The following is a 25,602-nucleotide window of genomic DNA, read 5'->3' as shown; positions in this document are numbered from 1 at the left end:
GCTCCCGTGCGTTGGCAGTTTGGCGCTGGCGCGGCTCCCGGTGCAGCCGGTGGGTTGTGTGTGGGTTCATCCGCCCTGTTTGTTGTATGGGTTCATCCGCGCTTGGCGAGGGTAATCTGTAGTGTGGTCTATGCTAGACTATATAATTAAAATGAGGCACCGTGGCGGACAACGGTGAATATCATTTCATCTTGATGATCACTACTACCCTGAAGAATATAGTAGCAGTAATTCAAATCTTATAAGACGGTGGACATGACTGCATTTTAATGAAAAACGCATTGACTACTCTTGGCCAGCACAACACACACTGCCTCTAATTGCCTCACACCCATCTTACCCCGTTTTCCTTAAATTCCCTGCTCTCTATCACACTGTGATGGTTGATGGAGATCACACTGCTCTTCTGCAGCCATGCCTTACTACCATTTGACATGGTCAGATCAAACACTCATTGCCAACTGTTCTACTATCAAAGGACAGGTTCCCCTTGGTAATTCAGAATCACCTGCTGGGAGCAGTATGCAGCTGGGAAGTGAGTGCAAATGATCAGGGCAAGCAGAGAGGATACGGTTAGTGAGCAGCTGAATGTGTTGTGAGGGACTGGATGCAGGGAGGAAATGGATGTGGTGGTGTCTGGCAGCTAGAGAGGGTGGTGGCAGGCAGCTAGGGAGGGTGGTGGCAGGCAGCTAGAGAGGGTGGTGGCAGGCAGCTAGGTAGGGTGGTGGCAGGCCGCTAGGGAGGGTGGTGGCAGGCCGCTAGGGAGGGTGGTGGCAGGCCGCTAGGGAGGGTGGTGGCAGGCCGCTAGGGAGGGTGGTGGCAGGCCGCTAGGGAGGGTGGTGGCAGGCCGCTAGGGAGGGTGGTGGCAGGCCGCTAGGGAGGGTGGTGGCAGGCCGCTAGGGAGGGTGGTGGCAGGCAGCTAGGGAGGGTGGTGGCAGGCAGCTAGGGAGGGTGGGACAGGCAGCTAGGGAGGGTGGTGGCAGGCCGCTAGGGAGGGTGGTGGCAGGCAGCTAGAGAGGGTGGTGGCAGGCATTTAGGGAGGGTGGTGGCAGGCAGCTAGGGAGGATGGTGGCAAGCATTTAGGGAGGGTGGTGGCAGGCGCTAGGGAGGGTGGTGGCCGGCAGCTAGGGAGGGTGGTGGCAGGCCGCTAGGGAGGGTGGTTGCAGGCAGCTAGGTAGGGTGGTGGCAGGCCGCTAGGGAGGGTGGTGGCAGGCAGCTAGGTAGGGTGGTGGCAGGCCGCTAGGGAGGGTGGTGGCCGGCAGCTAGGGAGGGTGGTGGCAGGCCGCTAGGGAGGGTGGTTGCAGGCAGCTAGGGAGGGTGGTGGCCGGCAGCTAGGGAGGGTGGTGGCAGGCCGCTAGGGAGGGTGGTTGCAGGCAGCTAGGTAGGGTGGTGGCAGGCCGCTAGGGAGGGTGGTGGCAGGCAGCTAGGGAGGGTGGTGGCAGGCAGCTAGGGAGGGTGGTGGCAGGCAGCTAGGGAGGGTGGGGGCAGGCCCCTAGGGAGGGTGGTGGCAGGCCCCTAGGGAGGGTGGTGGCAGGCGGCTAGGGAGGGTGGTGGCAGGCGGCTAGGGAGGGTGGTGGCAGGCGGCTAGGGAGGGTGGTGGCAATTAGCTAGGGAGGGTGGGACAGGAAGCTGGGGAGGGTGGTGGCAGACAGCTTAGGAGGGTGGTGGCAGGCAGCTAGGTAGGGTGGTGGCAGGCCGCTAGGGAGGGTGGTGGCAGGCCGCTAGGGAGGGTGGTGGCAGGCCCCTAGGGAGGGTGGTGGCAGGCCGCTAGGGAGGGTGGTTGCAGGCAGCTAGGTAGGGTGGTGGCAGGCAGCTAGGGAGGGTGGTGGCAGTCAGCTAGGGAGGGTGTTGGCAGGCAGCTAGGGAGGGTGGTGGCATGCGCAAGGGAGGGTGGTGGCAGGTAGCTAGGGAGGGTGGTGGCAGGTAGCTAGGGAGGGTGGTGTCAAGCAGCTAGGGAGGGTGGTGGCAGGCAGCTAGGGAGGGTGGTGGCAGGCAGCTAGGGAGGGTGGGACAGGCAGCTAGGGAGGGTGGTGGCAGGCAGCTTAGGAGGGTGGTGGCAGGCAGCTAGGTAGGGTGGTGGCAGGCAGCTAGGGAGGGTGGTGGCAGGCAGCTAGGGAGGGTGGTGGCAGGCAGCTAAGGAGGGCGGTGGCAGGCAGCTAGGGAGGGCGGTGGCAGGCAGCTAGGGATGGTGGTGGCAGGCAGCTAGGGAGGGTGGTGGCAGGCAGCTAGGGATGGTGGTGGCAGGCAGCTAGGGAGGGTGGTGGCAGGCAGCTAGGGAGGGTGGTGGCAGGCAGCTAAGGAGGGCGGTGGCAGGCAGCTAGGGAGGGTGGTGGCAGGCAGCTAAGGAGGGCGGTGGCAGGTAACTATGGAGGGTGGTTGTAGGCTGAACAGCTTCTGTGAGGATGAAAGTGGAGCGATGGCGGCTTTAAATCCACGACTGCTGGGATTTAGCTGCTCTTAGTGAATGAGCTCTGTACCTGGAGCTTAGAGTGATAGTATATCCACCGCAGCGCCGCGGCAGTCAGGCTTGGCTTCTTGGCACCATAGGCCACCTCAAGAGCTCTCTCCACTAGCTCAACGCCCCGGAAATACTCCTCCTTCCAGTATCTGCAGACAGAAAAAGAGAGTAAGGCCCATTGGGTCAAATAGTGTTGTTCAACCCAAACTGTCTGTTTCGGATAAATACATAAACCATCCGTTTTATAAACAAATCCACCTTATTTTTAAATATTCTGCAGATCAATCGCTGTAAAATTCTTCAATACTTTACATAACTTTAGCCTTCTCTATTGCCCCCAGGGTTACCAGTTCCCCTTGTTCTGCAATACTCCATTTTTGTTCCAGTCCTTGTGTCCACTAGCGACAGATAATTTACCATTCTAAAGTGCCCCTGCCCCCTTGTCACTCTCCCTGTCTGCTGGGACAGCTCCTCCATCTTGTCCAAGTCTTTAACTCTAACCCTGTCTTTTCCTTTTATAACTGCCTCACACAGTGGCTACTGGTTCTACCCCTAGTCACATTCTTTACACCCTAAACCTCACCTGCTTTACTCTTTCACCACTCTCCTTATCTCCGCTTTGAAAAATATGCTTGTTGCATTCTCCTGCCACCTTCCATCAGCTCCACGATTTTCATTGTACCCCTCCCCTCTCTTCAGCTCGCTGCAGCGTCAAGTGTCACCCTTGGGAATTTGAAACTTTGCTTCTTCTCTTCCCCTAAGCTCTCCTTCTTTACTTCCACTCTCCCGGGAACGGGAAGGAGAGAATTGTGGTATTTGGGCACTAGGCCCTTATACTAATAAATGAGGTGACGCAGACACAGGTAGTGTGGCTGGATAACTGGCCCAGAGCATGTGCGCTCGGCCCCTTTTATTGTCAGGGTCATCTGACTGATGACGCCTGTGGTGGGTGGGTGTTCAGTGTGTGTTACAAACATACTGGAACATATCCAGCACGATACTACATCAATGGGGGGAGAGAAAGTGACAGAAGAGGGAAAGAGAAACGCTTGTTCTGTGTTCAACAATATGTTCATGGTTTTAATAATAACCTTCCTTTTCTTCTTGTTTCACATCATCAGATTCTTTCTCCTGGACATCGATGGCTTGCTTGGGCTTTGTAAATTAACTCTACTGTAGTGAGAAACTTAATGAACGCAGAGCCATATTTTCAGGGTTTTGCGGAAGGTCATCAAATCTGTAATCTGTCTGAGAGCCAAATGGAGAGCATTCCAAGCCCTTGCTGCCCCCAAGACAAACCTTCTGCCATCTCAGCGTGCTTTCCTTATCCGAGGGGTCACGATCAACCCCAGGTTGGTTGACCTAAGATATCTGCCCGGCAGGTACCGTTGAAAGTGCTGAGACAGAAACGATGGGCCAACACCAAGAAGGGCCTTGAAAACTATGCACAAGGTTTTAAAAGAGATTCGTTTCCGCACTGGGAACCAGTGCAGCTTCACCAATTCCTGGGAAACGGATGCAAACTTTGGAACGCCTGTAAGGAGACGAGCTGCTGCGTTTTGCAAGGCCTGTAGTTTGTTAAGAAGCCCCTGTTGGGCATTAAGAAAAAGGCTGTTGCAGTAATCAAGGTGAGATAAAACCAGGGCGGTCACCACTGTTTTCTTACACTCATCGAGTAGGAAAGGAAGGATCTTCCGGATTATTTTTAGTGTGAAATGAATGGAATATGTCATTGCATTGATTTGAGGCCTGAAGGTGAGCTTATCATCAATCAGAACCCCTAGGTTCTTGACCTTGGTGACTGGAATGGGGGGTACACCCATCCCTTCAGGCCACCAGCTTGGGCTCCAAAAGTTATCACTGGAGCCAAAAAGTAAGACTTCGGTTTTGGCTGAGTTTAAATTTAAGCAGTTCCTGGCCATCCAGTTGCTCACTGCTGACATGCACTCTTGGAATTTACTGGCTGTGCCTTCCTCTCTACCTGGTAGCAGTGATACCACAATCTGCGTATCATCCGCATATGATGTAAGCTCAAACCCATACGATCGAATGACTGGGGCCAATGAGGAAACATAAATATTGAAAAGGGTGGGACTTAGGGAGGATCCCTGGGGAACCCCGCAGGGTAGCACGAATGGTTTAGACTCAAACTCCCCCAGTGCCACCACCTGGATCCTGTTTGTGAGGAAAGCTTTCAGGATCTTAAGGGGCCTTCCCTTGTATCCCGCAGGCCTCCAAACGGTCCACCAAGATCGCGTGGTGGACCGTGTCAAAGGCCGCCGACAGATCCAGGAGGATCAGGGCTGCTCTACCCCCATAAAAGAGAAACAGCACGTGAAACAACACGCGCACAAGTTATAACAGAGCGCTTCACAATAGGAACAGATCTGATACATGAGGAGAAAATTACAAGTTAACAAATTACAAAAGCAAATGTTAAGTTACATGAGGCAAAAGTGACATTTGTGAGCAAACAAAAATACTAGAGGTTGCAAATGGTGCATTACAGGAGGAAAAGTGACTAGTGTGAATGTTACAAAAGCGGATAAGTATAGACTGAAGCAGAGGCTGCTTCAAAACCTACCTGAACTGAGATGCAAGGAGCACTGCCGTCATTAGAATAAAGAGAAGTTAGAAAGAAGCCTAACTCTCTTTTACTGGCCATATTTCTATGATGGTATTTGCATACCTTTGAAACGTGAGATGCGCACAATCTAGAAGGACTTGGGTAGATGTTGTGGCCCAATAGCCCAAGCTGCTGACTTTGGATCGGGAGATCCTGGTTCGAGTCTTGGACTCGGCTCAGCGTCCCTACCCAAAAAATAAATGTGCACTTGTGTAATGTAGCTAGTGCTCGAATAAATCGCTCAAATACATTTGGGTTAAGTCGCGATGTATACAAACTTTAAAAAAATAAAAACAGTTATAAAATGGTTACCACCCCTGCCTGCAAATTCCCTAATGCACTGTGCGTGCATGGATGTTGTGAGGGCTGGCAGGGATGGGCTCTAAGGCTGTTTACATTTAAAGTGATAGCGCTTGCACACTTCCCATGCACGTACGGGGGAGCTCAGGGAAAGCGAGATGGAGGAAGGGGTTAAGGGTGGGTGCATGGGGGAGTGTTACCCAGCGAGGGAAACAAAGAAAATCTTTGGGCCGCTTCCATTATTTTGTGTGTTATTAAGTACTAACTAATAAATGCTTGTGCCAAGGGTTTGTGGTGTGTATGCTCTGTGCATTTGCTCACATGCATTATATTGCATATGTTGAATAATGCATATATACACACCAACTGTGTATCTTTTAGCTATGCTAGAGGCTCAGCCTGCAACTATTTTGATCCTGTGTATTTGATGGCTACTTCTAAGATTCAACACATTTTAATTAACCCAGGCGCCAGAATGGATCCAGAAACATTTTCCGGAAACTGCTCCAGTGCACTGACAATTAGTACCCTTGAAATACGCAACAGTTTTGTCCCAACTCCGGATGTGGAAGCGTGAAGGCATATATAAGCACCACTTCTGCACAGTGATATCAGTTTCTTTTCCCATGTGTTTAACATGAATCTGAAGCTCCTCTTCTGAACTTATATATGTTCTTCACTAGTTTCCTCAAGTTTATTTTCAGTGACAGCGTGCTAGGTACTTATCCCCCTCATCACCACATGAAAACTACAGGCTTCAAGCCGTGCTCCACATATCTGTCACAGATCCACCAGAATTCTGTCTTTGGTAACTTGGATGGAAGCATGATTCAAAATTATAGGACAAATACTTCCTGATGCAGCTGAAGGCCATCATGGAGCGGGAGACACATTTGTATGTCATATAGCACAAAAAAACATAAGGTTGGCAGTTCTCGGGTCTCCGTACCCGGGTAAGTCTAAGACGAAGTCCATGGACAAATCTCAGTGTAAACAGAAGAAGTCCAGACAGGAAACCTCTTCCCCGTTTCTCAGGATCTAAGTAGAGGTTGCGCAATTGGCACTCCTAAGGCCATGATCTAATTGTCCAACTCTGATCCCATGCCACAGCTGGAACCAATGTGCCTGAATTTACCTGGCCATCCTCAACCGCCCAGGAGGAGGGTTTCGGGTTTCAAAGAGGCAAAGCATCAACTATAAGCTATGTTACAGGTTCCCCAAGAGTGCCTTAGAGCTCCATGGATCTGTTACATCCGCCAGTTTGACTGCCACTGGCAGGGCTTCCCTTGATAATAACTAACCCCACCAGTGGGCTTCAAATGGTGCATGGGATACTCGTCAAGGCTGAAATGTGTTAACCGTACACCACGATAAGCCCACGAAGGCCAAAGAAAGCACTCAGTTACGGACCGGCGTTCAGGGATGCAGGGGACGGTCTCCAGACGAACCATACTCAGAACGTAGGGCTGGTTGTATCATCGGATAATAGCGTACTATATACAAGGACACTGTGATTAACGCTTCGATGAATTTTAACCTTTTGATTCATTTATCATGCAGAATAAATGGTTATGAAATTATAAAGGTCATGTTCATATTTGAGATATTTGTTCAGGTGTTATGGAGATCTTGAAAGGAGGCAGCTAGTCATTTTTCAAATGTCCAATAATAATTCACGTTTTATTGTTGACTAAGCATCATAAAGGTAGAGTTGTCCCACCAGAGTACTTTTTTTGTCAATGATTTGTTTATTAAATTTTTGTAAACAGTTCATGGCACAATCCGCCCAAGTTCCTACGCAGGGGCGACCAGCTCATATAGTAGACAATAAACCGAACGAGGAGGAAACCCAACGGATTAGAGACACATGCCCCGGCCCCAATGTATACAGCTAAATACACGGTACAGATTCTGGAGATGAAAAAACCGGCGCTTCAAGTAGTCCTCCTCTGACTCAATGCAGTGTTAAATCTTCCAGTGTCCATCACTCCAATGAGGAGCTAAAGTGTCTGGCTGGCCACCAGAGTACTTTTCTCTATCTGATAAGATTGCCCAAACTCTAGAAGGTTATTTGGGCACCCTCCTCTACAGATTGTGAGCTCAGAGTAGAGATGAGGTAGATCTCGACCAAAGTTTCATTACAAGATTAGTAAGGCACAGCCATGGTTGGGGAGGACTCTCCGGCAGTGGCTTTTCCTCAGCGCCAGTGTCTCCATACAGACACCATACAGGACTTTCACAATGTTCCAAGTGACGAGGATGATGAGGAGAAGGCATACAATTTGTTACCTCGCCTCACTATACTGATGATGGTCTGTATTTTGACCTTAAATTGCTGGTGGTCATGATACTTCAGCAGAGAGGAAACTGGACTATACAGTTGCCTTCCTGGAGAAAACGACTCCATTACCATAGGGGTCTCTAGGGCTGCAGATGTGTAGTAACTACGATTGCCAACCTTGGAAACTAAGGCTAATTTGCTTACACATATTTTGTAACCTGGCCCTTCAACTTCAGAGCCTTTGCTACCTTTCAAGGAAGAATTGACAGGCACTCTGACTGTGGCGTGGTCAAAACCATGCTCAGCGCCGCCGCCAAGTTACTCCATCACTAGGTGCTATAAAGCAGTTCTGGGTGATCACACCTTCGAGACTCAGAATCCATCATAAGACAGTCACATGCCACGAGCTTTCACCAGCAAAGTGAACCCAAATATTTTTCCTGCTGCTTTTCCTGAAAGAGTCTTGAAGCGCACTGATGCGTTTGCCAAGATGATGTTGTCCTCTGCCAATTTAGCACTGCAGTCTCCTAATGCTCTCTGCTAGTTTGGGAGGTACACTTATGCCCTCTTGGATATGGTGAGTGAGATCTTACCCGAAGGCCCTGAGAAATATCTTTGCCGAGACAGTGCACGAAGGATAGGATGCGGCCAAGAACATTTTGCGGGCAGAGGTGCAGGCCAACGACTGTGAGGGCCACTAGTGTGGCTATATACAGTTACCTCAGTGCAGGCATCCCTCCTTGACATGCCTTTTGATGGCACTACGCTGTTTGGAGAGAAGGCAGACTCTGCTTTGGAGCAGTTCAAAGATAGCTGTGCTATAACCCACTGCAGGAGCTTGCTCTCCACAGCTTACCAGTTACATCACCAATACCAGAAATTCAAGTGATATTTCTGGGGCCTGGCTTACAACCAGAGGCAGCTCTTTCGAGGCTTTAGCAGGAGTGATTATGGTAGATGATGGGGCCCCGTAGGCCATCTTCATTTCCCCTGCCACGTCCTTCTGAATGCCCCTTCAAAGTCACCTGAAGCTAGTAGAGTTGAAGAATAAGCTTTTATTTCCCCAACAAGCAGGGCCACTAAGTCCTGAAGGCTGTCCATCATAGTTACACAATTCCGCTTCGCTCCATCTCCCTCCAGTTCTTCCTATTTTCACTCAGACTTCGGCAAAACATGCCTCCAACCGTGACAAATATGTCCAGTCATTGCTGGTCAAAGCGGCAGCAGAGAGAGTCAGAGAAGGAGAAGGACAATAGGTGCTTCTCCTGTTACTTGGTGCCCAAAAAGGAAAGTAGGTTTGGACGGAGAACAAAATTCAAATGCCAACATCGGTACTGGATAGTGTCCTTGGACTTGCTGAATGTGTACTTTCATGTACCTATCTTGAATCCAAAAGGTTTTTCCACCACCTGGTAAAGGAACCCTTTCCGTTCACTCTCCTGCCGTTTGGCTGCACCTCTGCCCACAGCTGTTTATGAAAGATAAGGCGATGGGTCATGCTCATCTTCACAGGTTGAGAGTACACTTATGCAGGCACACTGACGACTGAATGAAGAAGGTGGGCTAGTCAGTGTCATGGACCTTATATGCATGACCATCTTGCAACTACCTTGTCTGGTGTTCTTAATCAACAAGACAAAATTCCATCTTTCACCAGTGCGGAATAGACCCTTTACGTGTGCCTCTCTGGACACTGTGGCATTGAAACCTTTATCTGCCCCTGCAGAAAGTCCAGGACATTCAGGATATGATCCTGATATTTTTAGCTTAATCCTGTATTCGAGCCCTAACGGTTCTGAGGCTACTTGGTCTCCTGGCTTTGTGTATCCTGGTAGTACCTCATGCACATTAGTCCATGTGGCCTCTTCAATGAGCTCCCACTTTCAATGGGCTTAGCAGTGGGAGTGCCTCTCAGACCACATCCGGGTTTCAAGCAGGGCAGCCTGGAACCTTCATAGGTGGATAAAGGATTTCAACCTAACTTACGGGAGACCATTCTCACTACCCTATCCAGAGCTCACAGGTGGGGCCAATGTATTCACTCTAGACTGGGGTGGGGGGTGCACCTGGATGTGGTGGAGATCAAAGGCCTTTCGTCTCTGATGGGCAGAGGCACCACATCATCTTCGGAATTAAGTGCCATCCAGATAGCTTTCAAGGCTCTCTGCCTTCCATCAAGGCCAGCCCTATTCAAGTTCTGGTGAACAACATGACCGCCATGTGGTTCTGCAACAAACAGGGCAGTGTGGGGCGCACATGCTGTGACAAGAAGCATTGACGCTGTGTTACTGGCTGGCCATTTAGGCGATTTTCTTGACTGTCAACCATTTACAGGTTCCCTAAATGCCAAGGCAGATTAGCTCAGCAGTTGCCTCTAGCTGAACAAGTGGTGTCTGCGCCTAGAGGTCATTCATGGTGTATTTGCCCAGTCTGGTATGCCTTGGGTAGATTTTTTTGCTGCTGCCAGGAGTGCTCATTGTAGCACTTTGTGTGGTCTGGAATTTCTGCCTCTACGTTCCCTTGGAGACCGATTCTGCCTTACGTGGGACTCCAGTCTTTTTTACACCTTTCTGCTGCTGCCACTATTCCCTATATTCTGAAGAAGGTCATGAGGGACCAGACTTAGCTAATCCTGACAAGCCCCTAATGGGATTAGAAGATCTGGTATTCAAACCTGATGAGTCTGAGCATATGTTCCTCGCTTGGTAAGACCTGCAAGTCCAACAACGGGGCAGGGTTCTACAGCTGAACCTCTGCAACCTACACCTCAATAGATAGAGATTGTACAGAACCAGCTGAGTGGATACAATCCACCTGAGGAAGTGGTGGATGTCATATTGGCAGCTCGCCATCAGTCCATAAAGTCTATTTATTCTGGATGTTGGGCAAAGTTTGTGGCTTAGTGCAAAGACCTAACAGCAGAGTACAAAGTTCCCCAGGGGGCGTTAAACCGTGTGGAGCAAGGAGTTGGTATTATGAATACCGTGGCTGTGAAGAAAGGGTTCCCTAGTCGGAACTTAGAGAGCCTCACACACCCAAAGTAATAAGCGTGAAACACACCCTTACTAGAGGGTGTCCGGTGTCATCATCGGCTCACTGCCCCTCGTCAGACCGGCGCTGCAATATCTGACGGAGTCCCCAAAGGTACTCTTTTGACGGGGTTCTTTTAGTTCCTTGCCGATGGTGGATGTGGGTGAGGATGAAAAGAAGGTGTAGTCAGTGCAGTGGTGAGTGAAGGCGATAAAAAAGGTAATCAGTCCACTTGCAACTTTAATAACGTGGCTGATTCCTTAGTTAAAAGGGGTGGGAGGGGAGTTTAGAGACCGTAAAAGGTGTACAGAACAATAACTCTACCCCCTAGTGTGGTCAACATGTTTCTCGCCGAAAGGCGATTCGTCAGGACCTAAAATAAAGTACTACACAAAGAAAAGTGAACTCAATGCTCAATCTATATAAAGAAAGCAAATACAACCTCGCTGGGTCGGAGGACAAGAGGGCCAAGGGGTCCTGCTCTATTTAGGCGACCCTAAGGGGATTGAGAATGGGCCCCGCAGCAAGCTCCCGTGAGGCCAGCGTAATAAGGATTGGGTACACCTTTGAGTAGACACTGGAACGGCGGAACACCTACCCCTCACGCTCGCGGCACCTGTGCAAAGACCGTCAGGTCGATCCATTGCAAGTTAAAATTTCTGATATACTTTTGTTTGTCCTGTCTCTAGCCCGGTAAGGCAAATGATATTTTACAGCCCTCTTGGCCTTTCTAGGATTGTCTAATTGCCATCCCTCTTTGAGTCACTAGATGGGATGTACTTTTTAAAACATTTGCGTATATGTTTCCTGCTGAACATTTTGTTATGCTGCAGTGGTATCTTAATGTAGTTCTTACCTTCTTAATGTGCACATTTTTCAAGCCCATGTACAGCTGTTCTTTAAGGCCACTGACCCCCAAGACTGTATTCCTTATTGTGATCACTTCCACATGCCTTGCCAGTGAACTGCTGCAGCTGTCAATATAACCACCAGATATCACCTTCTTTCCATAAAAAGATGTTGTTTTGGACTCTGGTATCCTTTCCGCCAAAGGTGAAATTGCTTTTCAATGAGGGGCAGATCATCATACTCCCTGCTTTCTTATCTCCACCAAGTGCATCTAAGGAGGAGGAGAGTCTTCATCATCTGGTTTCCACAGGGAGCCAGCTTAGCTTTTAGAATTGTATTTTATTTATAAAGCGCTTACTACTCCTGACAAAGCGCTGAAGCGCTTTTCGGCATGTAGCACTCTACTCCGGGACCCAAAGTGGATTAGTGGTGGATTAGTATAGGGAAATAAAGGTTGTTTAATAGGATAAACGAGGGATAGAGGAGGGATGAGACTAGAAAAAGTTATTAGGGATATCCTAGTAGTACAATGAGGTTTGGAATGAGTGGAGGTAGAGGATATATTGAAAGAAGTATAGAATTAGATAGAGTTGTAAATTGGAGAAAGCGATAATAAAGAGATATACAATTGTATTATATAAAGTCCCACATGTACATGTATGATACATAGAAACTCAGACTTTTAAGTGTTGCTGTACATAAAGCTGATTTGTTTTAATGTATTATCGATTTTTTTATGTATTATCAATTTTTTTCAGATTAAAAAAAATTTGTTTTATTTTGCATTTATATTGTTTTATTTTTATTTCATATTTGTATCCAATATTTCAAATAGTAATAGTAAAACACTTATAAATACATTTATAAATACATTTGTTATGATCATATTTACACATTGCGATAAAATAATAAAAACAGAGATCCATACGCATATAATCAAATAATCAAATAACTTATATGTAAACTTTGTAGTGACATACATGTTAAGCATACAATTATATATATTTTTTAACCATAAGTAATATATAGATTTGTTAAGCAGACATATAAGAATACCTATATATTTTTAAATCATACATAGTATATATATTTGTACAAAGAACCAGGCATATCTAAATACATGTACATAATCAAATTATACATGTTTACATGCCCAGGCATATGCTGTACATTTGTATTTTGAGAATGGTGGTAATGTAGGAAAGAGGCAACTCTTGAATAGTCTTCTGAAGATATAGTTATCAGTGGATCTTATGTTTGGGGGGTAATAAATTCCATAGTTTGCCTGCTTGAACAGAAAAAGATGTACAACCCATGGTTTTGTTCTTATATGCTTAGGTTTTGAGTCGAGGTGCCAATAGGGAGCAGATGTTCCTTTGTTGTATGTATTTGTTGATTTTATTCCTAATAAAAAGTGGTCCTGTTCCATGTATTGTTTTGTGGGTGATACAAAGCAGCTTGAAGGTCAATCTTCTGGCAACCAGTAACCAATGTAGAGCCCTCAAGGCAGGGGAGATGTAGGCTTGTGGCTTTACATGTAGGAGTAGTCTGGCAGCAAAGTTCTGTAATCGTTGTAGTCTTTTCATAGTTAATAAAGATGATCCGTGGTAGAAGACATTGGTGTAATCAAGTTTAGACAGTACATGAGAAATAATGGCTTGGACATTGTGTGGAAATACTAAGTGGGGGAAGATGCTACATCTTGCTAACTTGTCCACTTGGGCATTCATTGATAGCTTGGAGTCCATGCTAATTCCAAGGTTACTTACTTCCTGGGATACTATAGCAAGCGGTACTAGGTTGACAGGCTAGGCGCGTATTGGGTCATAATGTTTCCAATCACCTGAGTATTTCAGTTTTGGACACACTCAATTTGAGATGGCTACATGTCGTCCATCGATCAATGGCTCGCAGGCAACTGAAGATGTTTAAGAAGCTAATGTTTTTGGGCTTTCCAGTTTAAGAAGTATATGTGTGTCATCTGTGTAGTTATAGCATGTGAGCTAAAATGTATTGATCAGTGCAAGGAATGACTTCATGTAGAAGTTGAAAAGCATGGGTATTGATAGATCCTGGAGTGGGCTTTTGTGAGGTACGGTTTGGATGAGACAGGGGGAGTATGGATGACATTTTGTTGTGTTGAAGGGAGGATGTGATCCAGTCGAGAGCAGTGCCCTCCATGCCGATTGTGTAGAGTTTTTGTATTAAAGCGTCATGATGAACGGTGTTGAAGGCAGCTGAAAGGTCCAAGAGAAGTAATGCAGTGACCTTGTTCTGGTCTACTGTGTTTTTAAGGTCATCCCAGACAGCAATGACGGCAGATTCTGTGCCTTTTCCTGGACAGAATAATGTTTGGAAGTCAGAAAGTATGGAGTTATCTTCCATGAAATCGTGACATCTGGGTGAATGCTGCTCTTTCTATCAGTTTGCCCAGGAAAGATCCATTTGTAATCCGTTGTACTTCTTTGGGTCATGCAGGTCTAGTTTTGTCACTTTATCTCATGACTCGAGAGACTTCTTTGAAGAAAAACAACTTGCACACATCCAGATCCAACACTAGATGGCAGGGGTATGCAAAGCATATGTATCTACAGCCACACATGCCATGGAACATTCACTTTCTGATAGTTGTTTGAAGGAATGTAGAAGCTGGGTTAGCCTACCCTTGTAGGGATTTGATGGAAATGGGTTGGAGCTGGTGGTTTTCCTTTGTTTTAAACAAGATTCCAACATAACTGCTTTGGTTGTGTAATGATTTACCAGTTTGTCAGTACATTATTGAAAAATGGGATGAGTTCCTTCTGTGCATTTATGTTGAATAAATTCAGTTAGAAGTTTATACAATTCTTTCTTTGTACATTTAGCATGTTGAATTCTGTTTGAATAATACCTTTCTTTGGCTTTTTGGATAGTTGACTTGCATCCTCTGTTAAGTTTGTATAGGTAAAGTTTGCCTTGATTGTGATCTGTTTTGAGCCGGGTGCGTTGCAGCTTTGCAATTTGCTTTTTTAATCTTTTTTAGTTCTACATTCATCCAAGTTGCTTGTTTTCCTTTGTCCTGCTTTGTTGTTCTTAAGGGTATTAGGATATCAAAAATTTCCTGGAACCACTGATAGACTTTTTGAACTGAATTTATTGTGTCTAGATCTGTGTTGGGTGTTAGTTCTGTTTCTAAGTATTCAAAATTGAGTTTTTTCCACGGTCGATATGTGGTTGAATGTAAGGTAGGCTTAGGTGTAGTGATTGTGGTGTTTTGTGTTGGAAAGCTACCAGGTGGTGGTCTGACCTTGTGACTGGAGTAATCTTTTGAAAGGTAACTAGTCCTGGATTTGCAATAAGGACATCTAGGATGTGGTCAGCGAAGTTTGTTGGTGATCTGATGTAGGTTTAGTGTGTCCAGGCCACTGGGGCATATTGGGTTTGTCGAACCTTATGTTTAGGTCATCTAGGATGCGTAGGTTGGGGTGTGGTTTCATAAGGTTTGAAACTGTATCTAGAAACGTGTCTGGGAATGTTTCGATGGTGGTCTGTAAAGGAGGACAACATTACAGGAGGAAGCTGGTGTGAGGGCTTCACAACCTTGTACTGAAACATTGTCTGCTTTTGTGAGGTTTATTGTTTTCTTGAACATAACAGCTAGTAAGCTTACTCTTTTGCCTATGCGGTTTTGTGCAACGGTTTGATAGCCTCAATGCCAGAGCCATGATATCTCCAACCCATGATTCAGTTATGAAGGGTAAATCAGGTTGTGTGTCAGTGAGCATGTCATAGATGTGATATTTGTTTTAGAGAGTGATTTAGAATGTATTAGTAGGCAGTCTAGATATTGTGTTTTGGTAGTGATGTGACTTTGTTTTCTAGAAGAGGGAGTAGTATTCTCTGAACTAGTAGCAAGTGTATTATTAGTGTTGGTATTAACTTTATCAGGATAGCAGTATGTCTATAATCAATCCTAATCCAGAAGGCTTAGAAGGCATCTTGTTAGGTCTGTGTGTGCCGTTAGTGGAGATGGTGGGTGAAAGTAAATTGGTGAGCTGTGTTGTTTTTGCAGAGTAGCCTTGTTGTGTAATAGACAAGGAGATGCAAAATTGTGAAGAGCGGCATGTTGTGTATTTCATTTGTGTCTGTTTTAGGGTGGAGGGTGCATGGGTTACAGGTGGTGGTGGAGCATGTGGGTCATGTTTTAAGGATCTAAATTGTGCAAAGGATGCAGGTGGATGAATAATGTTGTGTTGGGGTGTTTGTGGTAGGTGTTGGTGTAGACAGAAAATGTTGGATTAATGTTGGTTCAGGATTTGTATTATTTGTGTAGTTATAAGGGTGGGAGTGGATGTTTATTTCTATTTTTGACGGAATGTATTATGAAATAGTGTGTGTGTGGTTGTGATGTCTAGTGTATGTATCATGGTTTGTTTTTGTATAGTAGTGAGATGAGATATTCATGTAGCAAATTCCTGTAAAGGATTTGGCTGTAAAGTACTGTTGGTGAGTGGAAGTTGAACAGTAAAGGAGGTTGGGATGTACGTTGGAGGAGAGTGTATGCTTTGTGTGATAGGAAATGGACAACAGTTATTAGTGTATTAGATTTGGTGGTAGGAGGAGGTATTATGTGTAATTGAGAGGAGTATAAGGATTGTTTGGTTGTGTGTTTTTGGTAAAAAGAGGAGGAGGGTGTTGTTGGTGGATGATAAGAGAGACGGTTGACTATAGGGTTGGAAGTGATGGAAAGGGGTCTGTTAGGAGTAAGTAGAGGGTAGAGCTGGTGATTTCTATGAACAGGGAGTGTGTGTTTGAAGGAATTAAGGTTATGTATAATTTGGGTTTGTGTTCTGTTGGTGCTGTGTGAATTTGATAGGTAGGACACAGTGGTTTGTGTGAGAGTGAATGTGCCATTGTGTGACAGTAGGGTTAAAATGGTGTATTGGTGTGGGTTGTGAGGTTTATTTAGTGGTTGTTGGGACATTAGAATGATCGACTGAGGAGCGCTGGGATGGTAGTCAACTTTTTTGGGGGTTCAGAGTGTTAAGAAGAGAGCGCAGTCCAGATACGTCTTATCCAAATGTATTGTTCTCTTCATATGTATAGAGTCTCGGTGTTCTGGTGCTGGATATATGCCAGGTGGCTGCATAGGAGTTCTTCCACACCTTTTATTTTTTATTTAATAAAGCTTTATATAGCGCTGGCTAGACCCGGAGGTATCAGAGCGCTTTACATAAGGTTCCACAGAAATTATAAAATTACTTCAGTTACACGTTACATCAGTTACTAGAAAAACATTTCAAGAGTGTAGAAGACGAAATAAATGGAGTTTAGAAGGGTAAGTGGGTGGGGTAAAGGGGTAGGAGTTAGAATGGAGAGACGAAGGAGGGTCTGCCCAAAGTCCAGCTGGGTAGGTGACGACCGAGGGGGAAGTCCACAGTCCATCTCCTTTTTAGCTATCAGGTAGCTCCACCAGGCATCAGCCAAACAGCTAGTTCTCAACAGGAAAACAATAAAAGAGCAAAAGCAGCGGTAGGGAAGAAAAGAGACAAATGTCAGAAATCCGGCTGAGTAGGTGACGGCCATGGCGGTGTGCCGGAGCCAATCTCCCCTATAACTGTTGGTGCAGCTCCACCGGGAATCGGCCATGTATGCGTTTCAGGTTCCACCAGAATAGAGAGAGGAACAGGAGGTGATCCAAAGTCAAGACTCGAGAGGGGTAGGGGGTAGGGAGGAGGGAAGTAAGGTCAGGAGAGACGTTGGTCCTGGTGTTACTGGGGAGAGCCTTCTGTAACGTTCTCCAGCTGGCCACTGGGACAAAGATAATGAGAGGAGAGGTGAGGAAGGGACAGACTGCAGGTTCAGAGCTCCTCGTGGTGAAAAGTCTCCCCTGGCGGCTATCTTAAGTTCAGGCAAGGAGTGCCAACCCCTGTGGGTCCCCACATCCAGGTACTTTTCAAGGATTGCTAAGACCCTTCAAGGGGCCCTGCTATTACGGCTTTCCCCCCTCAGGGTGCCTCTGGGGTGCCCCCGCACCATACCTGAAAATGGGAGGGGCGGCCGCCATTTTGGAGTCAGGCGGGGCGCCTCAGGGTCTCCTTCCCTCTCGGTCTACCTTCAGATCTTGGGCCCCTTATTGCACCAGTACCGTAGCTATCAGGCATCATATTCACGGTGGACGTGGTGGCTGCCCCAGATACGGAAAGGAAATAAAAAACCACCTTAGGGGCCAAGAGGAAGAAGGCGGTGGCAGCACAGTACGCCTGCAGGACTGCACACAGTAGGACCCGGTCAGAAGAGAAGCAGTGTACCGGGTCCAAGCCTGCACACTGATTTAAATGCAGCCAATGTGCGGGGGCTCTCTTCACCGCTGGTGGCCTCTGACGCAACCACTGCCGACGGCCGCACCCTTCACCAGGCAGTCCGGCCACTTCTCCCGCTCCCGCATTACTGCCTTGACTCTCAGGTCCGCTGGGTGGACCATTTTGCCCAATCAGTCATGCAGGATTTACTGTTGTGAAGACCCCTTTTCAAACACTCCCCCTTGTGGAAGGAACAACTTTGATATCTACTGAAAAAGCAAGGAATCTGCAGTTCGAATTCCAGATTAGAAGAACAAGTTACTTACCTTTGTTAAGGCACTTTCTTTCTGATCAGTTATCTGCAGATTCCTCACTGCCTGCCCTCCTCGCTGTTTTGTGGTTTGGACTTCTAGGTGTTATAGGATTCCATGTTAGTCTGTTAGTCACGCTCCACGTCTAAAGGTGGGGAATATTTTGCTGTAAGCTGATGTCATCTCCGAGTTGTCACTTTTTGAAGAGGGAAAAGGCTGCTATGGTGTCCGATAGCGCCACCTCAGTAATCAGAGAGATCCAATAAACTATAAGTAACAGAATCACAATATCGGTAAGGTAAGCAATTTGCTCTGGATTCTATAATTTGGTGTTTGCATAAGAATATTACCGTGCCATGTATTTGGAGCCATGCATTCTGGAGTGCATCAGATGCTCTGGTCTGTGTACCTTCTGCCCTGAACACTAAGAAGGCCATTTCTTGGGAAGCACGCCTATGAATCCATAGAAAACAGTGTGTACTATGCTATCTATTATTTTTATCTCTTGTGCAGAACAATATGGACTGCCTATTCTAGAGAGTTTATGGTTTTTCTGTACCTTCTGTTGTGTATGCAGTGAATAATGGCCCGTTTACTCTTCGAGGTACGTAGCAGAGTAAAGAATAGCATTGCTATACTTAGACATTGTGGTATTCGATATCCTGCTTCTGCATTTTTCTAGGAAGATATTAGTGTACTCTTTATTCTGACACAACTAATTTGGTGGATGTGAAGAGATGATTGGGGACCAGACTATAAATTCTCTTCGGTTTTAAAATACCATTTATAGGAGATTGGTTGTCCAGTGCAAATAAACAGACTACGCAGGTTCTGTGACTTATGCAAGACTGAGATTTGAAAGAACTAGTTACTTCTGTTCAATATTGATTTTTCCGGTGAATACTCTAACTGCAGATTATTAACATTTTAATCTGCCCCGGGCACCAAACTGGATCGATAATTTTTTTCTGCAGTGCCAGAAGCTTGCATCACCAGCCTTCACGGTGGCTTCACCCCACCCATGGATATGATAGCACGGAGCCGTACATTGGCTCCACCAATGCGTGCTGATGTGGGGTCCTCTCCGCGCCCCAACTTTGTGGGGGTGTTTATCGACTGCTAAAAAACAGTTTATCACAATAATGTGTTAGGAACAATATCACCTCCAAAGACTACAGGCCAGGGCTCAAGTCCTAAAAAAAAAAGTGGGGGGACGCTCCAGGTTAAGTGGTGTCCCCGGAAGTGACGCCACGACAGGAAGTGACGTCACAAAAGGTAGTCCCCTTTTATTACAGGAAGTTATGACGAGCAATAGCAAACCAGGCTATTTAAAAGAGAGCCAAATGACCTGACATTACCGCACCATGCGTATTTTGGTGTAGTAAGCAACAAAATCTACATGAGGTCATATTTTAGGGAAAGCAACTTGAAATATCGTCTATTCATCTCTCCAGATAAATACATACTCCATTGTACCATTATTTATCAGGTGCGATCAACACTTCACCTAATACCGGAACACGTAATGATGGCCTAGTATTTAATGACAGCTACCTCATAAACCTTGCAGATAGGAACCCTGTTCTTAAAACTCTTACAAACAAAAATGCCTCCATAGAACAGAGGGGACCGGCAGCCCAGAGCACTAGAGATGTCTCTACAAGGCCAAAAATAACCCAGGACAAAGTGGGAGGGGCACTGGAAGGGGGCAAAGAGGTGAGTCTAGAAAAGGCCTCTTTAGCTCACTCAGAAGTCGTGACCTTAACCAGAAGGAGTGTTGGGGCCCAAACAGAGACTCTAGAGACCGAGGTAAAGTTCACTTTCCTAAACCAGAAAGGCAGTTGTCAGAAAGGTGTCGGTGTTTGGGGACGACACAATAGCCTTGAAGCAACAGGACTGAAAGTTTGAAACTCTGACTTCAAGAAAGCCGAGTATTCACGAACTGCGAGCTAGCACGAGCACCGTGAGCTCAGTGCAGAGCTGATCTGTCGAGTAAAGTGCATGAAGAGGGACGTGGGTCTAATGTGGGACAGCCTGCAGCCTTTTTTTCCAGGCGTGAGAAATCCTTCCTGTCCAGAGACAGGGACCGACCGAGAAGCGCTGCTGGCTGAATCCCTGTACTTGGGAGATGACGGAACGGCCGTGCGGGCAAGTAACGGCGCCATCATTGGAAGTCCAGCTTTGGGGCAGGGGGGATGGCGTCCACCCGGTAAAATAAGTGGGGGGACGCCGTCCACCCGCGTGGTACCCCGACTCGAGCCCTGCTACAGGCTTTAAAACATGCTGTGCCGGCAGGAAGCAGATATCTATCACAGATCCATACAATGTTTACCTTTGGTGCTTAGGTGCCAAAAATTACTGGAAGCCCAACAACAAGTGTTCCCGGATACAACCGAAAGTTATCAGACAGTACGTCGCCAAATACAGTAAGCGGGTCAGTCATGTTCACACTTCCAGCCCGTTCCCAATCCAAGCCTTGTTCCTCCTGGTCCAAGTAACCGCCCTCAGGTAAGTCTAATACTAATACTTAGCTAAACGGACTGACAGACTGAAGTGGATATTGTCAGTGTAGAGAACAGCGCTAGTCTCTCAATAAAGGAACACAGACAATCGCAGGTTACTTTCAATAGCAGTTTGCACCGCTCACGTCTGGGTCGCAATAGTTCCTTCGAGGACAAAGTGGCCAGGGGAAGTTCACAAACATACAAACTCTTGTAAATGTAAATGTAAATGTACAGGATTTTATATAGCGCAAATCACCGAGCGGTTTCTAAGCGCCTGCTTAGGGAACCCGTCCTGGTATTCCCCTGTGAGATGACCCCGGCAGGGTATTCGCACGGTGAAAGCCAGGCATCCCGCCGCGAGGGGCCGTAGTGGAGATTAAGCAAGCTATTGCCCAGAGTCGCAGAGTGTGAACCTGTGAATCAAGTAGGCACCGGAGCGAGAATTGTCGAGTCCATGGACATTTTAGGACTCAAGACCCCGCCGAGCCGGGAATTGAACCCTGGTCCCGGGCTGACCTCTGCTTCCAAGGTCTGCCTCCTCTAACCAGTGAGCCACACTTCTCCACTCTCACAAACTCTTGCAACGTGTGTTATATTTTCTCCTTGCTCTTTTAACCAGTTACCACCCAGTTTTGGTTGTTTTCTCCCTCTCCGGTTCTTCTGAGCGCTGCATCCTTCCATTTCACCGGTTTATTCCTGGGCTTCACTTCACTGTCTCCTCTTTACCCGACAGCTGGCTGTTCACGTTACCTCTGGTTTTCACAGGATTTGTCTCTTTGTGTTTCCCTGGCTTCCTCATAGCATGATGCTTTAGAAAGCAGTAAGCAGTTAGCCCGTGTCTCTTTATTATTGACTGTATGTTTTGGTTGAATGCGATTGCTTCGATCAGTGCAATTCCCTACACGAAAGGGCAGATTCCACCTGCTTCAAGACACAGTCCTATGAAATTAAGAACATTCCTACAGCCAAAATCCATATCCAGCATTTTTCTCTCTCTCTCTTTACCTCATGTGTCTTTCCTATAGGTCTTCTATTGACACTGATGTCCAACTCCAGAGAAGGGTGAGATGGAAGGTGCGAAAGCACTGGGTGAACCGTCTCTCCCGACGGATTCTGACACATCAAGGCCCAACTCTGATGCCTTATATCAGTTACAGAGGAGTACCTCAAGTGGAGTTGCATGAGTTTGGACCTCACTAGGGAGAAACACACAGGTCTAACAAGAAACATAACATGGGCAGGGCAACAACGCCAAGTGAATGTTACTTCAAATCATGTCCGGAAGCGCACTGCACACAGCAAACTGCATATATAATTCCATGTATAAGGCCATGAGAGAATTTCACATCCTGTGCAGGGGACCTGCCCACCAGCTCTTAAATATAGAGCCCTACAAATCTTCGCTTGTGTTCCATTGGGCTGTGAATACCCTACCCCTTGTGCATACAACCTTACAAGGATTATCTTATGGGCACATACCATCTGATTCCCATCCCTCTGAGCTCAAGGGCCCTGATAAACCCATCCACTATGCACGTAAGGACCAACCCGCATATCCTTTGCAGACCATCCTGTGTGCCCTGCAAATCCCACCCTTCATGTACAACTTGGCACTGCAGTCAGCCCATCTGTGCAAGGAATGGGTAACACCTCGACTAGCATGGGATACTGTAAACCAATTCCATAGGCATTAGGTCTGTGCTCAAAATCGTACTCCAATGAGCACCGAGATCTGCTAATGTGGCCATATGCAGGACCAGTAACTGCGAAATTTAACCGCATGCGTGCTGCATACATTTTTGCGCTGTGCGGCTATTTTGCAAAAGCCGCGTTACATGACGAGCTGAGCTCGTCATGAGCATGCGAGCGGCGCAACTCATGAGGAGCTCAGCTCGTCATGAGCACGGAAGGGGTTAAGTAAGTAATCAAAACGTAACTGAGGAAACACAGGATTAAGCAGTAGACAAACAAGAGGGACACATTCTGCATTTCTAGCCAATGGAGTGCAGTATACCAGTTTCCTCCCCAAAGCCAATTGTTCCCAGGGTCTTATAAGAATTCTTCGCATTGGGTATGAGTGAACAGGCATCTCACCTTTTCCGGTACACTTCTGCCCACGAGTGGCCAAAGAACCTGCTCGTTGGATGACTCTTCTCTTGATCCTCATACCTGTACCTTCCAGTCAATAAACCACCTAGAGAGACCAAACAAAGAAATCAGATAGAGGCATGAAAAGAACATCAGCGAGCAGCAAACAGCTGTGAACCAAAGAACACCATTCATGAACAGAACAGCAGACAAAAATGTGAACAGAATAATTTTTCCTCAGTGACGTTATTCCCTTCAATCCCAGCACTATCAGAAGTGACAACAAATGCCTAGAGACACCCTCTGCAATGACATCATCACATAACCTTAAATCTCCAAAATGGCATCATAGGGAGGGACCCTAAATGACCAACGGCCCTAAAGGTATCGAAGGATGAGTCTTCACTGGGGTTAAAATAACTACAATATGTGGAAGAGTAATATAATAAATGAAAGGAGTTACTAAAGCAGATACAATGCTTCACTTACCAAGTTTACATTAACTAGGATGTTGCCATGTTTTTCCAGCGGAGCAGCCATAACAAGGCAGGGGCATAGCAATGATAGGCCAGCAGGCATCTGCTAAGTGCAACTTTATATACCGAGGTGGACACATGATGTGCAAGATGCAGGGTTAGATCCCAAGTACAACATAATATGCCTGGTATAGCCTTGAATACCCAGGCACAGCCCGGTATGGCCTGGTACACTTAAAATGCCCCATATGTCCAGGTACACTTACAACACACCCTGGTAAAGCCTCACATGCCTCAACAGAGCCTTGGTTGTCACATACAGCCATCACAGGCCCACCTCAAGTCTCAGTTGTTAAAGCCTCAAATGCCCACACACAGTCTATTGCATCCAGTGCAACCTCACAATTCTTGCTATCCGCCTCCATGTTGCTTTTTAAAGTGCTCATTCCCTTGTTGTGAGGTCGAACAGTAGTGGTGTAAGGCAAAATGATCACCCGTGTGGACTTGGATGAGGGGGCTCCTGAAGGTCTGGGGGCGCTTCAAAGAGTTGGGGGCCCATTCATCGCAAGGGCCTTATTACAACACAGAAAACAGAAGCCTGTTCTCACTTTTTCTTGAATAGATGGATCTGCAGTCTGATCCCCTTTGCCGCCAGGACCTCCTTTCACTCATTCCTTCCCAAACTCTCACTCCAAATTATGCAATTAGGCAAGTGAGAAGCAGAAAGAGGCAAGAGAGGTACAAAAAGAGGCAAGGGAAGTGCAGAAAGAAGCAAAAGGGGTGCAGAACGAGGGAACATGTGTTCAGAAAGAGGCAAGGGAGGTGCGGGAAGAGGGGTGCAGAAAATGTCAAAAGAACAGCAGAAAAAGGCAAGAGGGATGCAAAAAGGGAAGAAGGGTACAGAAAGAAGCAAGGGTGGTGCAGAAAGAGGGAAGAGGAGTGCAGAAAGAGACAACAGGGGTGCAGAAGGAGACAACAGGGGTGCAGAAAGAGAACAGGGGTGCAGAAAGAGAACTTGGGTGCAGAAAGAAGCAAGTGATGTGCAGAAAGAGGCAATAGAAGTGCAGAAAGAGGCAAGTGAGGTGCAGGAGGAGGCAAGACAACTGAAGAAAGAGGCAAGAGTTACAGACACAGGCAAAAACAGGGTTGCACAAAGAGGGAACATGTGTGCAGACAAAGGCAAGAGAGGTGCAGAAAGAGGGAAGAGGGGTAAAGAAAGAGGCAAGAGGGATGCAGAAAGAGGTAGGAGTGGTGCACAAAGAGGCAAGAGGGATACAGAAAGAGGAAAGAGGGGTACAGAAAGAAGGACGCGAAGTGCAGAAAGAAGCAACAGAGGTGCTGAAAGAGACAAGAAGGGTACAGAAAGAAGCAAGACAAGTGCAGAAAGAAGCAAAAGAGTTGCAGGAAGAGGCAATAGAGGTACAGAAAGAGGCAACAGAGATGCAGAAAGAAGCAAGTGAGGTGCAGAAAGAGGTAAGAGAGGTGCAGAAAGAAGAGAGTGAGGTTCAGAAAGAGGCAAGAGAAGAGCAGAAAGTGGCAAGTGAGGTGCAGAAAGAGGAATAGAAAGGCAATATAAGTGCTGAAAGAGGCAAGAAAAGTACAGAAAGAGGTACTTGAGGTGCAGAAAGAGGCAAGAGAGGTACAGAAAGAGGCTCGAGAGGTACAGAAAGAGGCAAGAGAGGTGCAGAAGTAAGAGAGTGAGGTGCAGAAAGAGGCAAGTGAAGCAGAAATAGGCAAGAGAGGTACAGAAAGAGGCAAGGGAAGTGCAGAAACAGGCAAGAGAAATGTACAAAGAGTCTAGAGAGGAGCAGAAACAGGCAAGAGAGGTGCAGAAAGGCAAGAGAAGTGTAGAAAGAGGCAAGAGAAGTGCAGAAAGAGGAAAGTGTGGTGCAGAAAGAGGCAAGAGAGTTGTAGAAAGAGGCAAGAGAGGTGCAGAAATGCGCAAGAGAAGTACAGAAAGAGGCAAGTGAAGTGCAGAAAGAAGACAGTGAGGTGCAGAAAGAGGAAGAAAGGTGCAGAAAGATGCAAGAGAAATGCAGAAAGAGGCATGAGAGGCACAGAAAGAAGAGAGGTTTGTGCACCATTAGTACCAATTTAATACCCACATTTAGCAATAAGTAACACATGACCATTCCAGCTTTGCACAGGGCCTTCCACCAGGCTGTAACACGTAAAGCTGCATTTTTGGGAACATTTGAGACGTTTGAGCTAGAAACAAGGCTTTTTTCATTCAAATCTGCAGATTAGGCAGCAGATTATGGAATATTTGGCAAATGCGGAAAATGTCTAATTATGTGAAAATTGGTGCAGTCGAACAGTCACATAATTCCAGTGCCCCTGCTCATACCCGACTAGGTCCAGAAGGGCTCCTCAGTGGTTCCTTCTTTTTTTGTGTCTC

General features: G+C 46.7%; 1 protein-coding gene across 1 annotated transcript in view; it reads right to left on the bottom strand.

Moving 5' to 3' along the window:
* The window catches only part of LOC144755735 (aflatoxin B1 aldehyde reductase member 2-like), a 364,367-nt gene that overhangs the window by 24,793 nt on the left and 313,972 nt on the right, over window positions 1–25,602 (bottom strand). Inside the window, exons 5-6 of the mRNA XM_078644934.1 lie at window positions 22,735–22,834; window positions 2,478–2,607 (exon numbers count right to left, since the gene is read on the bottom strand). Of these exons, the coding sequence (XP_078501060.1) occupies window positions 2,478–2,607; window positions 22,735–22,834 (230 nt within the window). The remainder of the gene's footprint in view (window positions 1–2,477; window positions 2,608–22,734; window positions 22,835–25,602) is intronic.

Source organism: Lissotriton helveticus, chromosome 5_1 (assembly GCF_964261635.1).
Source record: "Lissotriton helveticus chromosome 5_1, aLisHel1.1, whole genome shotgun sequence".
Taxonomy (NCBI): Eukaryota; Metazoa; Chordata; class Amphibia; order Caudata; family Salamandridae; genus Lissotriton; species Lissotriton helveticus.
Note: the sequence above shows the minus strand (reverse complement) of the source record. Positions and strands in the feature narration are given on the sequence as shown.